Source organism: Pogoniulus pusillus, chromosome 20 (assembly GCF_015220805.1).
Source record: "Pogoniulus pusillus isolate bPogPus1 chromosome 20, bPogPus1.pri, whole genome shotgun sequence".
Lineage (NCBI taxonomy): Eukaryota > Metazoa > Chordata > Aves > Piciformes > Lybiidae > Pogoniulus > Pogoniulus pusillus.
In genome coordinates this window covers 15222667-15237858 of record NC_087283.1, presented here as the reverse complement: position 1 = coordinate 15237858, position 15192 = coordinate 15222667, and the positions used below count along the sequence as shown (strand labels likewise).

At 41.5% G+C, this 15192-nt stretch overlaps 1 protein-coding gene across 4 annotated transcripts in view; it reads left to right on the top strand.

Moving 5' to 3' along the window:
• ZNF423 (zinc finger protein 423) overlaps positions 1-15192 on the top strand; it is a 233952-nt gene that overhangs the window by 129710 nt on the left and 89050 nt on the right. For all 4 annotated transcript variants that reach the window (XM_064160340.1, XM_064160339.1, XM_064160341.1 and 1 more), the window contains 2 exons: positions 1578-4801; positions 11002-11086. In XM_064160340.1, coding sequence (XP_064016410.1) covers positions 1578-4801; positions 11002-11086 — 3309 coding nt within the window. The remainder of the gene's footprint in view (positions 1-1577; positions 4802-11001; positions 11087-15192) is intronic.

Genomic DNA, 15192 nt, shown 5'->3' with positions numbered 1-15192 from the left:
AGGTGCAGACTCAGCCAGGCTCGGCAGAATCAGTTGAGCACAGAGACTTTGAGCATCTTGGAAGCGTGGGTGCTTGCTGATGGGCTGGTGTGTATTTCAGGAGCGGAAGGAAGCATGTTCTTGGTGTTCGGCATCACTTTGGAGCAGGAGGTTCAGTTAAAGGGGGAAGCAGGGCTCTCTGGGGAGCACAGCGGGAGACAACTGGGTGCCTGACTTGTGCGTCTTGGAAAACAAGCAGCCCTGTCCTGCAGGAAAAGTAGTTTGGTGTGTTTTTCCAAGGTAGCTCTGCTGCCTCTTTTCCCAGGCTGAAGAAGGTCTTTGCCAAAGCAAATGGTGCCACAGGAGCTAGCCTCTTAGTGGTAATATCCTCATTAGCCGAGCCTTTCTTTGAGAGCATCTCCGCTGTACATGTGCTCTTCGCCCGGCCACTCTCGTTGGCAGGCACGCAGAGTGCGCGTGTGGCAGCCTACACGCACAGTTGGGGATTTTTTTATTGGTTTGTTTTAGTAACAGCTGAAATAGGAACATTAAATGTTTTATAAGGACAATGTATCTGGAGAACTGGTTCCTTTTTTCAATCTCCAAATGTATCTGTGGTCAGCACCTTCCCACATTTACATGAATTTTATTTCTGCTTCACTCCGAGATTCAGTTTTATATTGGACTGGTCGCATTTCTGCTTCTCTCAACATCTCTGCATTTATTGGAATATTTGAACTTTCTTCTGTTTCTTGTTAACAATTCTGTTTATGAAAGCTGCCAACATGTTATATATTTTTCCTAAAATGACTGTTTTGCTGCTGGAGTTGGTGCTTGTGTTTCTTTATAGTTATAGCAAATTATAAAATATTTTCCAAAGCCTTATATTGAGCAAAGGAAATAATCATTAAAACAGAGGCTAGGCCATTGTTGATTTATTCTGAAGTGGATTTTTTGGTGATCAGCTCTTCAGTTGTGATTTTCTGGTCTTTTAAAATTTGTTCAGTTCTGTACCAAGCAGGCAGCATTACCTTTCATATGAATGAATGTGGTAGTGGTGCAGATCCCTTCTCTGATTTTCTTGAGCCATCTCAAATCTGATGCTTTTATTTCGCTGAGATGTTTGACTCTGCTTTCGAGCAGCCTTTCATTCTGTTACAGTTTTGAGACAGAACTGAATGAATTTGTTTAATGGAGACATTACTTAAAATCATCTTGATGTAGCATTTAAAAAGACCCACAAAATCACAGGTGATCACTTAACACTATAGCTTTGCAAAATGTTTGTATTGCTTCGTGGCACATTGTGGTTTGCTTTCTTTATTCATTGTTTGTAGCTTTAACAGTGCAGTGAGCAGGTGCTAAACATGCTAAAGAAAAATGCTTTTTATTAATGCTATATGTTAGTGTATTTGTGACTCGCGTGTACAGATATAATTTTATTTTTCTCCTTTGAAATTCAGGAGATTATTATTTTTAGTTGATTTTTTTTTTAATGCTGTAGTAGTGGAAGCCCATAGTGTTGTTGAGAGCTTTGTCCTTATTTCACAGATGCACTGGGAATTGTTTTTAATCTCCTTTCTGCTTTCCCATTACAGATGGTGATGACGACCCACAACTCTCCTGGGTGGCTTCATCTCCCTCCAGCAAAGATGTTGCATCACCCACTCAGATGATAGGAGATGGGTGTGATCTCGGCATCGGGGAGGAGGAAGGGGGGACTGGCCTGCCATATCCCTGTCAGTTTTGTGATAAGTCCTTCATTCGCTTGAGCTACCTTAAAAGGCATGAGCAGATCCACAGTGACAAACTACCTTTCAAATGCACCTACTGTAGCCGGCTTTTTAAGCACAAGAGAAGTAGGGATCGCCACATAAAGCTTCACACAGGGGATAAAAAGTACCATTGCCACGAGTGTGAGGCTGCATTCTCTCGCAGTGACCACCTCAAAATTCACCTGAAAACCCACAGCTCCAGCAAACCATTCAAGTGTACTGTGTGTAAACGCGGGTTTTCATCTACCAGCTCATTGCAGAGTCACATGCAAGCTCATAAAAAGAACAAGGAACATATGGCAAAGACTGAGAAAGAGGTGAAGAAGGATGATTTTATGTGTGATTACTGTGAAGAGACATTCAGTCAGACTGAAGATTTGGAGAAGCACGTAATGACACGCCACCCACAGCTTTCTGAGAAGGCAGATTTGCAGTGTATTCATTGCCCTGAAGTATTTGCAGACGAAAACTCGCTGCTCTCACACATTCATCAAGCCCATGCCAACAAAAAACACAAGTGCCCTATGTGCCCGGAGCAGTTTTCTTCAGTGGAGGAAGTCTATTGCCACTTGGATAGCCACAGACAACCTGACTCCAGCAATCACAGCGTCAGCCCCGACCCAGTCTTGGGGAGCGTGGCATCCATGAGCAGTGCAACGCCTGACTCCAGTGCATCGGTGGAAAGAGGTTCCACCCCAGATTCGACTTTAAAGCCTTTGAGAGGACAAAAGAAAGTCAGATCTGTGGATAGAGAGGAAAGCCAGAACTGGTCTAAAGTTACTTACAGCTGCCCGTACTGCTCAAAGCGTGACTTCAACAGCCTTGCTGTTCTGGAGATTCACCTGAAGACCATTCATGCAGACAAACCTCAGCAAAGCCACACGTGCCAGATCTGCCTTGATTCCATGCCTACACTGTACAACTTGAATGAACATGTGAGAAAGGTGCACAAAAACCATGCCTATCCCATGATGCAGTTTAGCAACATTTCTGCCTTTCACTGTAACTACTGCCCGGAGATGTTTGCAGATATCAATAGCTTACAAGAACACATCCGTATTACTCACTGTGGCCCAAATGCTACCCCTCAAGATGGCAACAATGCTTTCTTCTGTAACCAGTGCTCCATGGGCTTTCTGACTGAAGCAACCTTGACTGAGCATATTCAGCAGACTCACTGCAATGTAGGAAACTCAAAATTGGATTCCCCTGTCATTCAGCCAACACAGTCTTTTATGGAAGTTTATTCATGCCCTTATTGCACAAACTCCCCCATTTTTGGCTCCATCCTGAAGCTTACAAAGCATATTAAAGAAAACCACAAGAACATTCCTCTGGCACACAATAAGAAGTCAAAAGCAGAGCAGAGTCCAGTTTCTTCTGATGTTGAAGTCTCTTCCCCTAAAAGGCAACGTCTTTCTGCTAGTGCAAACTCAGTGTCTAATGGTGAATACCCATGTAATCAGTGTGATCTAAAGTTCTCAAATTTTGAAAGTTTTCAAACCCATTTAAAGTTGCATCTGGAGTTGCTGTTGAGGAAACAGTCCTGCCCTCAGTGTAAAGAAGACTTTGATTCCCAGGAGTCTCTTCTGCAACATCTCACTGTACATTACATGACAACTTCAACTCATTATGTATGTGAGAGCTGTGACAAACAGTTTTCTTCAGTGGATGATTTGCAGAAGCATTTGTTGGACATGCATACTTTTGTGTTGTATCACTGCACCCTTTGCCAAGAAGTTTTTGATTCCAAGGTATCCATCCAAGTGCATCTGGCAGTCAAGCATAGCAATGAAAAGAAGATGTATCGTTGCACAGCCTGTAACTGGGATTTTAGGAAGGAGGTGGATCTCCAGATACACGTGAAGCACAGTCACTTGGGGAATCCATCAAAGTCTCACAAATGCATCTTCTGTGGTGAGACCTTCAGCACAGAGGTGGAACTGCAGTGCCACATCACAACCCACAGCAAAAAATACAACTGCAAGTTTTGTAGCAAAGCTTTTCATGCCATCATCTTGCTTGAAAAGCACTTGCGGGAAAAACATTGTGTTTTTGATGCTAGTGCTGAGAACGGTACAGCTAATGGCATGACCCCAACAAACAAGAAGACAGAAGGAGCAGATATCCAGAACATATTAATGAAGAATCCAGATACTTCCAACAGTCATGAAGCCAGTGAGGATGATGTAGATGCCTCTGAGCCCATGTATGGCTGTGACATTTGTGGGGCTGCCTATACTATGGAGGTCCTCTTGCAGAACCATCGCTTGAGAGATCATAACATCAGACCTGGGGAGGATGACTGTTCTAGGAAGAAAGCAGAATTCATCAAAGGTAGCCACAAGTGTAATATCTGCTCAAGGACCTTTTTCTCAGAAAATGGCCTGAGAGAGCACATGCAGACCCATCGAGGCCCAGCTAAGCACTACATGTGCCCCATCTGTGGGGAACGCTTCCCATCGCTGCTGACCCTGACGGAGCACAAAGTCACTCACAGCAAGAGTTTGGATACGGGGACGTGTCGGATCTGCAAAATGCCACTGCAGAGTGAGGAGGAATTTATTGAGCACTGCCAGATGCATCCAGATCTCAGAAACTCCCTCACTGGCTTTCGCTGTGTTGTCTGCATGCAGACAGTCACCTCTACCCTTGAGCTGAAAATTCATGGGACCTTCCACATGCAGAAATTGGCAGGAAACTCTGCAGCCTCGTCGCCCAATGGCCAGGCCTTGCAAAAACTCTACAAGTGTGCGTTGTGCTTGAAGGAGTTCCGGAATAAGCAGGACTTGGTAAAGTTGGATGTGAATGGCCTTCCCTATGGCCTGTGTGCTGGATGCATGACCAGGAGCACCAATGGACAGTCCTCAGGCTTGGCTCCACAGGAGGTGAACGAGAGACCGTGTGGCAGCCTGAGGTGTCCAGAATGTAGTGTCAAATTTGAAAGTGCTGAAGACCTAGAGAGCCACATTCAGGTAGATCACCGAGACCTGACACCTGAGACTAGTGGCCAAAGGAAAGGTACCCAGACGTCCCCTGTTCCCAGAGTAAGTACAGCTGAACTTAAAAATGCCCGAGGGATAAAATGTAGATTGTTAGTGTGACAACTGATCCGATTTTGGTTTTTAAAGTATCGCTTTATAAAGTTACTAATGCTACTAATAAAAGCAACAAAACAGGAGAAAATTAGAGTATCGCACATAGGAAGATTAAATACTGCTCAGCCTTGCAGTCTCCTTGATTCTTAGTTGGCAGTGCATCAGATTTTTTACTATAACCTAGATTTACCATCAGAGAGCTGGGGCACTTGAGCAGTGGAGATCAAGTTTGTCCATGAATTCCAGCACTACTAAACTGGCAGATCTGGAAGACCTGGGGCATTTCCATGAAAAATGGAGAGGCTGAATACCCAAAACAAAAAAAAAGCAGATCTGTCATATTTGAGAGAGGAGATTATTTCTTTACCAGGGAACTGAGCACAGGCAGAAGGGTAAAGGAACTTACGAGGAATAATGTAGTGAATTCCACTCTACCCTTCAAGTTCTCACCTAAAAAAGAACTTTGTGCTGAAGAGCTCGTCCTTATGGATGTCTGCTAGAGTGAATGTTGTGAGGCTGCTTGGGTGCCTATGTGCATACATGTGTGCTTGTGCCTATGTATGATTTAAAAATTGATTTTAAAAGGATCTGCTTCTTGGCCCTCCTGTAAGATAAATAGTGTTCTCAGTGCATCTGGAAATTGTTGTCTGATGCAGGCTGCATGTAAGCATATTCTCCTTTAACGTTTACAGATAGCTTGCTTTCCTGTTTCTTAGCTTACAGAATGCTTGGAAACATGCAGATCCAAGTAAGGGTTCAGAAGCCTACTCAGGAGATTAGTATCATTTGCAATGTATAGTATTTAAAATAATTTGCTGACGTTTTGGTTCAAGAATGGGCCAAGTCAGTCCTTCCACTGTCAGGAACAGATGGAATGAGAAGTAGATTTTGGAAATCTTCTCTGGAGACCAACACCAGACACATCTGAGTATTGATATAATCTGACATTTTTAATTAAACATGATGGGGTGAGATTTTCAAGAAGTATCTAAGGAAATTAGGCACCCAACTCCTAATGAATAATTCCAGCCATAGATGCCTGTTTATGTCAATCTGGTAATTAAAGCACCCACAAACATAGCTCACTGCTTTAAAAGAACCTGAACATACCATTCAACTAGAGCATTAGAGACTCAGTAAGTAAAAGACCCTATGTACGTCCTGAGGATGCAAGCTGTGTCCCCAGTGGGACTTGTTAGCTCTCTCTCAGTGCTTTGGCATTGGGGTAGCAGCATCCAGCAGAGCTGGGCTGTGTGTGGCCAACTTGGAACTCACCACTGCCAGCCTCAGCACCTGTTGGCCTTTAATTTCATTCTTTCTTTTTTTTCTCTGTAAAACAACTGGATATTGTTCCCTCTGAGTTTATTGACTAAGCATCCAGGCACACACACCTAATTCTGCAGAAGAAGGAGGAATGGAAATAGCCATTCTTTGGTGTGATACCTTTTGATAGTTCAGCTGGGGCATTGGCTAGGTCATTCTCCTTGCTCCTCCTCAGGCCTTTATTTCCTTCTAAATTCTTTAAAACACCTCTTAGGTAGGGCCAACTTACTTCATACAGCTATGCCTACAGTCTAGAGGATTACTTTTCTGTCAGTGATCAGAAGCAGAGTACACTGCTGTTTTCTGTTCCTATTTCTTGCTTTAACTCTTTCTTTTCAGTGACAGCTACCATACTTGTTCTCTCAAGGGAGAGTTTTAAGTTCTTCAATAAAGTAACTTCTTTGAATTTCAGGCCATGAGAGAAGGTCTTAGTTCCTTTGTAGAAGATGATGAAAAATCAACATTTGTGATGATGGTAAATGGTACCTTCAACAGATATCTATGGCCTGCACATACACTAATAATATCAGAGACCTTTATGATATGCATCTCAGAATAGATATGTTCTTATTAGGAATAATTCATTAACTAATCTTCATTATAGATACAAGACCTGAATTCTTATATCAGCTCATGTGGAAGTTTGGTGTTTCACTTTGGTTTCTCAAGGCAATGAGTGCCCTTTGTGTCTCCCTAGCACATGAATATTCAGAGAATTACACTGCCTTTTAAATGGTGATATTCTGTCTATTTGAACCCTAGCATTTACTTAACTTAGTTGGTTTCATAGCAAAGCTGAGCAAGTTGAACACATCTCTCTTGTCATCTTGTTAGCCTGCTGTGCACAGGTGAAATACCATTTTACTGGAGCAATCTTAAGTGCACAATGCATGCAGAGTAAGCTGCAGATGGCCAGAGCTGCTTCTCTCCAATTCTTGAGAACTTCTACATTTCTTTTTCAAATACCTTATTGATTTTTCTTTCCTAAACAGAAAAACAGTTGAAGATTATGACAGGGCACAATGAGAAAGAAAATACAGGGAGAATAGATTTTGAGTAGTGGATGTGCATTTCAGAGTAAATAACAATAAGCATAATGAAATCCAAGCAGATGGAAAGGATGACAAAATCTGTAACTTCTTTCAGCGTCAGAAATTGCTCCATCTGCAGTAACACTTCTCACATTTAAGAAGTGATCCTGGGAGCTTAAAGGAATTAAAAAAAATAAATGAAGATTTAACTCTGAAGTTAAGTGAAGAAAATAAATATTAACTCTTGAGGAATAAAGAAGGAAAATATTTGGGAATGTTTGGGTAGGATTAAAAGTTTTCTTTTTTTAATATGGACATCACAAATGAAGCTTCCATTCCAATATCTAGCACATGGACATTTCAAGACCTTTTCTCAACACCTATGCTTTTTCATTCTATTAGAGCTGCATCAGCGGTAATGCTTTCATGTTTTTCTGAACATATTTCTGTGTGCATCTAATCATATCTCCTATGTGTAGGAGCTGTAGTTTTGAAGACATTTTATTCATTCCTTTTAACAAGTCTTCTAGAGCAATGCACATGTTTTGAGAAACAGGCCTCCTTGTTTAATACCGGAATTTCTCATTGCCCCAGGTAATACTGGAAACAATCACCTTTCAAGCAGCTCTTTCTCTTACATGGTTTGTCCTTATTTTGTACTGCGGTTTTCACAAACAATACTTGCTTAACATGGACAGTGACAAAACATTAGACTTCAGTTAAATTTCCATCTTGAATGGTGTTACTATTTTTAACCCACCTAGATTATTTGGACTGAAGAAGCAAAGGAGATGGGATAGAAAGTTCTAAGAATGAACCCTATTGTGCTACTTTACTCGGTTCCTTTTCTCTTGCACACTTGTGGTCTAAGCTCCTTCTCTTTGTTCTCCCTCTCATCCCTTCTCTTCTCTTGTAAATCCACTTGAATTGAGGGGTATTTTCTTTGTAGAACAGGAAACCATTTCCAGATTGTAAGGAGGACAATCTGGAAAACCCATGGGAACAATAGTTACTTCTGAAAAGAAACCAGAGTCCTCTGTTACTACTAATGTTTTGTGCCAGAATTAGAATTAAATATCTTGACTTAATGGGGGCTGAGGTCTCAGGTACAGGCTTGCTCATCTGGTCTCTGTCACCTAGATGCCATCACCTAGACTCTTCACTTCTCAGAGTCTGGGAATCTTTGTTGTCACCACTCATGAAGACGAAACTTGAAAAAGAGGTATAGAGCCATTTAACAATGCTTGTGAAGCCATGGTTACCCACAAAAATGGTAATAGATGATCATACTTGGTACCACAAATAACACTACCTTGTTTTAAAGCCCCTCTACTGAAACTGGAAGTCTGGTTTTGTGATATTATTTAAAAAGAAATTTTAAATGGGCAAACAAAATCAGCTCTTCCATCTCTTGCATAAGCATCTGGACACTAGTGTAGCTATACTCATCTTGTCTCCTGTATGTGGCTGTTCATTAGCCTTGCCTCATGTCAAGCAGGATACCCAGTGACAAAAGCCATCGCCTCAGTTAAACTGCTCTTTTGTATGTGTCTCAGCTGAGGCTAAAGGTAATGCTCAGAAGAAGTATGAAATCTGCTATCTTCTCTGAGAGGTGATCATGCCAAGCAGAGTGTTGTACAAGTTTCTGCAGTGGTGTGGAGGAGTTTGCACTGGGTCAGTGGATAAACAAAGACGTCCTGTCTCCAGATCTGTTAGTAAGTTGCTTTCAGAAGCGCCCAAATCAATTTTTAAAAAATGAATCATTCATCTGTGTTTAATATAACTTTACAAGTTTGAAATAGAGTTGAGCTGAAATACTGCCCTTTTCAGCCAGTAACTTAGGGAACCCTCATAACAGAGATAAGTGCTGAACAAGGAACAGAGCTTAGTCAGCTTTGAAGTCTTACAAAAGAGGAAGGATTCAAATTTTGAATGTGACCACATGAATTGTTCACTACCCAATCCCATCTTTCTCTTCTGAGGGTTTTTGTGTTTTGTCTTTAGCTATAGGAGCCCACTACGTGTGTGTGTGCCAGTGTGTTTGCGAGGATGCTTGTACGTATGTGTGCAGTGACCGCCTGCTGGAATGGAGTCCCAAGGAAGAGTGCTGCAGAAATCCAGCTGCTTTTCCATTAACAGCCTTGATTTCCAAATGAACTCCAGAAGGATACTTTCTGGAGCTGCCTAGGGATAATTAGCCAAACCAAACAATTTCCTTTTCCATGGTTGGCTGTGTCAGGTTTCGGCCAGTGGAGTATAGTTGCCGTCCTATTATCATGTTAATCACCCATTGTTATTTTAGTCTGTGTACAAACACACACTGCCTACAGAATTCATGGAACATGCATGGCATCCATAGGCTGCTGCATTTGTTATTATGGTATTACAGCATGTTCATTAACCTCCAGCAGGCTAACTGGTTGCCATTGATGACATGGGAAGTAGTTAAGAAGCTCATGGCAGCACCTAATTTGTTCTTTCCTCAGCAGGTGCTCAAGGAAATTGGATCCCATGTGCAGAGGGGATCACTGCAACTCCTCTGCTTAACTCGAAACTTCTGACTTATTATTGCTGTACTAAAAATGGGATTCTATAACTAGATGTAGAGTGGAGGCTGTAAGAAAAAACAGAGTGCTTCTAAAAGTTCACAAAATATGCCCCCAAAATATTTTGCTTCAAAAAAGTTAAGAAGGTGTCACTTACTGAATTAGATTGCCCAGTGCTAGTGGTTTGGGGTTCTCATCTCATCTCTTGGCTAACTGAGCTTGTGGCGTGTGGAGATGTCACGTGCTCTGCTGCCAGCCAATGTAGCCTTAAGGATACAGATTGCACACTTTTGCCTGGTGGTGAGTGTTGCAGTAGGAGTAGTTTTTCATGAAGAAGTAGGTACAAAAGGCTCAGTTTTTCTAAATGGCATGTCAAAAGGTGTCTATTTAAATAGCATATTCCTGTGCAGTAAATAAACACACGCATTAGACCAAAGCACGGTAGTCCAGCTTCGGGAAACGAGAGGGTTTGCAAGTGTACAAAATCTTAGCCTTCATGTTTTATTTTTTATTTGGATGTCTAACTTGTCAACCTGCATTTTAATGTTTGCAAATGAGTTCTTGATTTTTTTCCTGTCGTATTGCACCAGTACACACACCACTGTCAATCTCAGTGCAGACCTCGTTTTCCCTGTTTGAATAAATAGTTCGTGCAGTTGACTCTTCACACTATCTCCTGACTTCTGCAGCTAAGCCTTCCTGATACGACTAGAGAAAATCGCAACAGATTGTGTTAGGATACAATTCTTTGCGATAATGCAGCTTGTCCACGATTTCTGGTGGGAGATAATTACAAAATGTATTTTTCCCTATGTCCTTCCCTTCCCCAGGTAACTACAGGTGTTTTGCCTACTGTATGTTGAGCTTATGTAAAGATGGATGTTTCCAAGAGAGTCATCCTCTTCTGAAGAGTTTCCTTGCAGTGTCTTTTATTTCACTCTGAATTAATTTTTAGTGCAGTGGGTTAAAAGACATGAGCAATCTGGTTATGGTTCAATCAGATTTTCAGGTACCATAATTTGAAAATTTTAAAGTTGAAATTAAAAATTTTCCTAAAGCTGGCTGTTAATTACAAATTGTATTGATAATTCTGAAAAAGCCCAACCCAGACTGGTGTCTTCTTGGGGTTGTATGAGCAGAAAAGGCCTCACTGGAGGAAAGTTGAAGCATGCAACGTGCTGTATTCACAATCACACTTGCCTTATGCTACAGTGCAGTTTTCTCTAATCTTTTTTTGGTTATTAAACAGAAAAAGACCTATCAATGCATCAAGTGCCAGATGACCTTTGAGAATGAGAGAGAGATACAAATCCATGTCGCTAACCATATGATTGGTAAGACATTCTTTAAACTAGGCCACTCATCGGCTGCTTGTTTTTTTGCTGCTCTTTGAAATTCGCTATTCTAATAACTTGTTAATATTCATGCTGTAATTTATTTTTTTTTATCTTTCAAGGAAAATGATTTTGATGTAATGATTCCTCACTTCAAAGCTTTTTAAATATGTGGTTATAAAAGTGTTACTGCTGAGCTTTTCCCCTTATCCTTTTGAGTCCTCATGTAGCATTTTCATTTATATTAAAATCAAACTTTTGACAGAATCTTCCATTTGATAGCATAAATTTATCGCTATCTATGGAAAAAGTACTTGCCAGTTGTCAACCACTTAGGAGCAATTATGTTTCAATTTTGTATGTCATGACATTGAATAGATTTAACTGCTAGCATTTTCCCAGCTAAGTGTGGTGAATTCCTGAGGAGCATTGTCAAAACAAAACATTTAGAGTTATTTCAGTGGCTTTATTTCTTCTTTTTCCAACAATTCTGGACTTAGACTTAAGTTCAACTTTTCAGTCATACAAGTGTTTTAAAAATCAGTTCTTGCTTCTGCTGTGGTCCCGTTGCAACAGTTTGCAGTGAGTGTTAAATAGTGGGTTACATTTCTGCTGCAGCGGAGTGGTGTCTTTCCTGATGAATGCAAAGAAATGTTTTTGCTGTCTGTACAAATGGTATAAATATATGTGTTGGCCCAAGAAGTCAGTTTATTTTGATGCGCTGACCACAAAGGAGATACTTACACATGCCACTGTAGGCATATGTTGGATGAGATCCTTCAAGGACGCTCAGTGCACATTTAGTGTTATGTATGTTCACATGCAGCTTTTATCTCCCATGAGCATAATGTTCTTCCTTCAACAGTTTTGTCCAGGAAAACCGTTACCCATCAAGGGTAACTCCTATTATCTTTGAGGTGAATTATGCATAAATACTAGAGAGAAAAAAATATTACTGTCATAATCTTCCCACCCCCAAATAAAAATACACATGCTAGTCACAAGAATTTTCATCCAAGAGCTAAGCAGGAATTTGAAGTCAATGTCAAGCAGGTTAAGATGAAGATGTCTAAAAATGTTTGCTTTTGTAGCAGGTGTTAATGTGATCTCTTGTTTGCAAGCTTGGAAAGTGAGATCCTTGTTAATTGGACCACAGTGATTTCATGTGGCTCCTCCCTAGATTGTTTTTTAAAGAAGCTTTTAAGAAAGAAGTCCTTAGATAAGCATAGCAATTGTTTCAACTTCATTTGTGATCCAGGAGCCAATATGCGTTTTTACAATAAAAAGATGAGTGCTAAGCTAAGATTCTGCTTGATTTGAGAGGGGAATTCTTTTTGTTTTTAGAAAGATATAATTTCTTCACTTTTCCAGTAACTGATGTGTAAAGTGTGTTTATGTACATCCCCAAATTAGTGTTCTCTGGAAAAACACAAGGTTCACTGTTACTGTTATTGGAAAGCAGAGGTGGCAGCAGGCATAGGAGAGTGAGAGAAGTGTAGAGCTACTGTTTGCCAAACCTTTACCTATTGTTTCCTTGAAGCTGTACATAAGTTGTTATGTACATGTTTGGGAGAACTGTGTATATAAACTACAAAGGTGCATATGGACTCATTGCTGTACATGCAGAACATTGTAAATACCAGGACATGTAAAGAAAATGGTTGATTATTCCATTGTGGTGTCAGGTCTTTGTGCTGCTTTGCTGAGATATGGAATGAGAATGTTCATTTAAGTCAAGTTGTCCCGTTTTATTCATGGTGCTGTTCAGGAAAGAGTGAAGTATAGAAACCTTTAATATGGAGCCAAGTTTCCTGCCACTCTGTGCATCTCAGCTCACAAAGCACTTGGGCTCCCTTTCCTTCAGCAAATGTGACTGCTTCCAAAGAGCCAATGAGCTTGCCGTTGGTTTTTGTTCTTTACCGGGGAATACTGAAGGGGAAAGGAGAGGCTAGAAGTTACCATTTCTCCAGCAATAAATACTGTGCAGATTTTTGTTGGCAAGTTCCATAATGCTGAGGCAATGCTAGTAAGAAGAGTGATGGGTTGCCTTTTGAGCTTGCTCCTGTGCCCTTTGTTCAAAGCCTGAGAGCCTTGATGCCTTACTCAGGTCATAGGAGGGATGGGCATGTGCCCCCTTGCTGCTTGGGATAATTTATCGCTTATAAAATAAGATGAGAGAAAGAAGCTAATATAGCTGTTTCTGCAGCCCAAGTCTGTGTTGCAGGGATTATTACTGTCATCACTGTCAGTTTGAGATCTACAAACGAGGATTTGTTTTTTGCTGAGGGGGGGGTCATTGCAATCGCAGGGTGAAAACACAGGTGCCTGGGGAGGAGCCTGACTGTCTCCTCAGGAGCTTGGGGTTGGACTCATCTCAATGAACTTGTATCTGTCTAAAATTAAGGTGTCTGGTTTAATATAGTCATTGAGATGCTGTCTAGGGAAAATGAATGATTGATACCAATCTAAGATAAGAGTTTGAGTAGGATAAGCATTTCCAGGGAGAGATTTTTATCTGTCTTTTGAATGTGAAGTGAGCCAAGACAATGAAGTTAGCCTTGACATGTAATTTTTAGGTAAAAAAAACACTTGGCTTTGATAATCCAAGATCTCTCAGCAGCACTTTCTTCTCATACTTGGAGAAACACAAAATCAATAGTTGAGATATCCTCAGCGCACTTACTTACAGTTTTATTCTATTCAAGTGACTGTCAACAAAGGAGTCTTTGCACTGTAGAACTGACATCTCTTAAGTATCAGTGCCTCTAATATGATTAAAGAAGTCAATTATTTCTTACATCATTGTCTTTAAAAGTGTATCCATTTAAGTTGGCTGTGCCTCCCTCCTCAACCTCTATGCTCCTCAGTCTGGAGACCCTGCTTATAATTCTTGGAGGTAGGGGGTATATTGTTTTCAAAGGAGTATGCAGGGAATTTCCAGTGCAGCTCCCACATACTGCTTTGAAAAATTAGCCTTCTGCACTCTAACTTTTCATATTCTGTGCACACACTGGGTCCTGCACTGGGTCCCTGGGGAAGGAGCAAGCTGGATACATCCCCAGAGGAGGTAAATGGTACATGTTTTATTTCATTTTACACTGGGGCCAGTAGGAGGGCTGTGAGCAGAACAGACCTTCTCAGCTGGGGTTAGCCAGGAAGGGATCTGTTTAGAAATGTTTTCAGCTTGGGGAAGTGGGGGAGGGGGGCCCAGGGTGGAATTTTTAAAGAGCAGAGGTCTTTGAAACATTGCACGGATTGGGGCTCCTTTGAAACATTTCAATGCCCACAAAAAGGGGATCCCCCTTTGAAACATTTACAGGCATTGGGAGAGTCCACCTGGGACTATATCAAAAACTTTCAGTAGTTCTTGCTGCCTCTGTACTTGCTTCTCTCCTGTTGCGTTGACCTGGCAATGTTTAAAGCTTCTCCCCCTTACCTCCCCACCTACCACTGCCTCTGATGTGCAGGCTCTATTAGATGCAGGGGAAGATGGGCGTAGGCAGCTGTGGGCTCTACGGGGAGCATTGAGCAGCAATGGCAGCAGCCAAAAGCAGGGAAATCTGTCAGTGTAGTTTCTCCCCAGTGGCTGGGGAAGCCATGGAACTTCAGTCTCCATCACAGGGCCACCACAGAGTGTACACAGTGCCCAGCACTCCCCTGTCTCACACTACCAAGGGAGATTCAGCGCAGAGCCCTGCACAGGGAACATCAGGATTTGGCCCAGGGTCTTCCTATTGAGTTTTTGCATTTGTACTGCTCCCACAGCCAGCCAAAATGCTGTAGTTTGTGTTTTTCAGGGTGCATGCAATTGTACGGACTTGTTGCTCCCCAGTCAAGCGAAGTCACCCCATAGCAAGAGAAAGTGCTTTCAGATTCATGCTGGGTCTCTCAGTTGTTTGAGTAGAAGCGGACATAGCAGTGCTTCTCGCTGTCTCACTGAGATGGGAGATGTTTTGTGTTTAATGTTCAAAATGATGAACAACTATCCCCACCCTTCTTTCTCCCTTTCTCTAAGAATTTCTTCTGGCAGATAAGCACGGGAGGGTCAACTGGAATGCAGTTAGTGCTGAAACAGGGAAAATAATGATTCCTGGTCATGCTCTAAC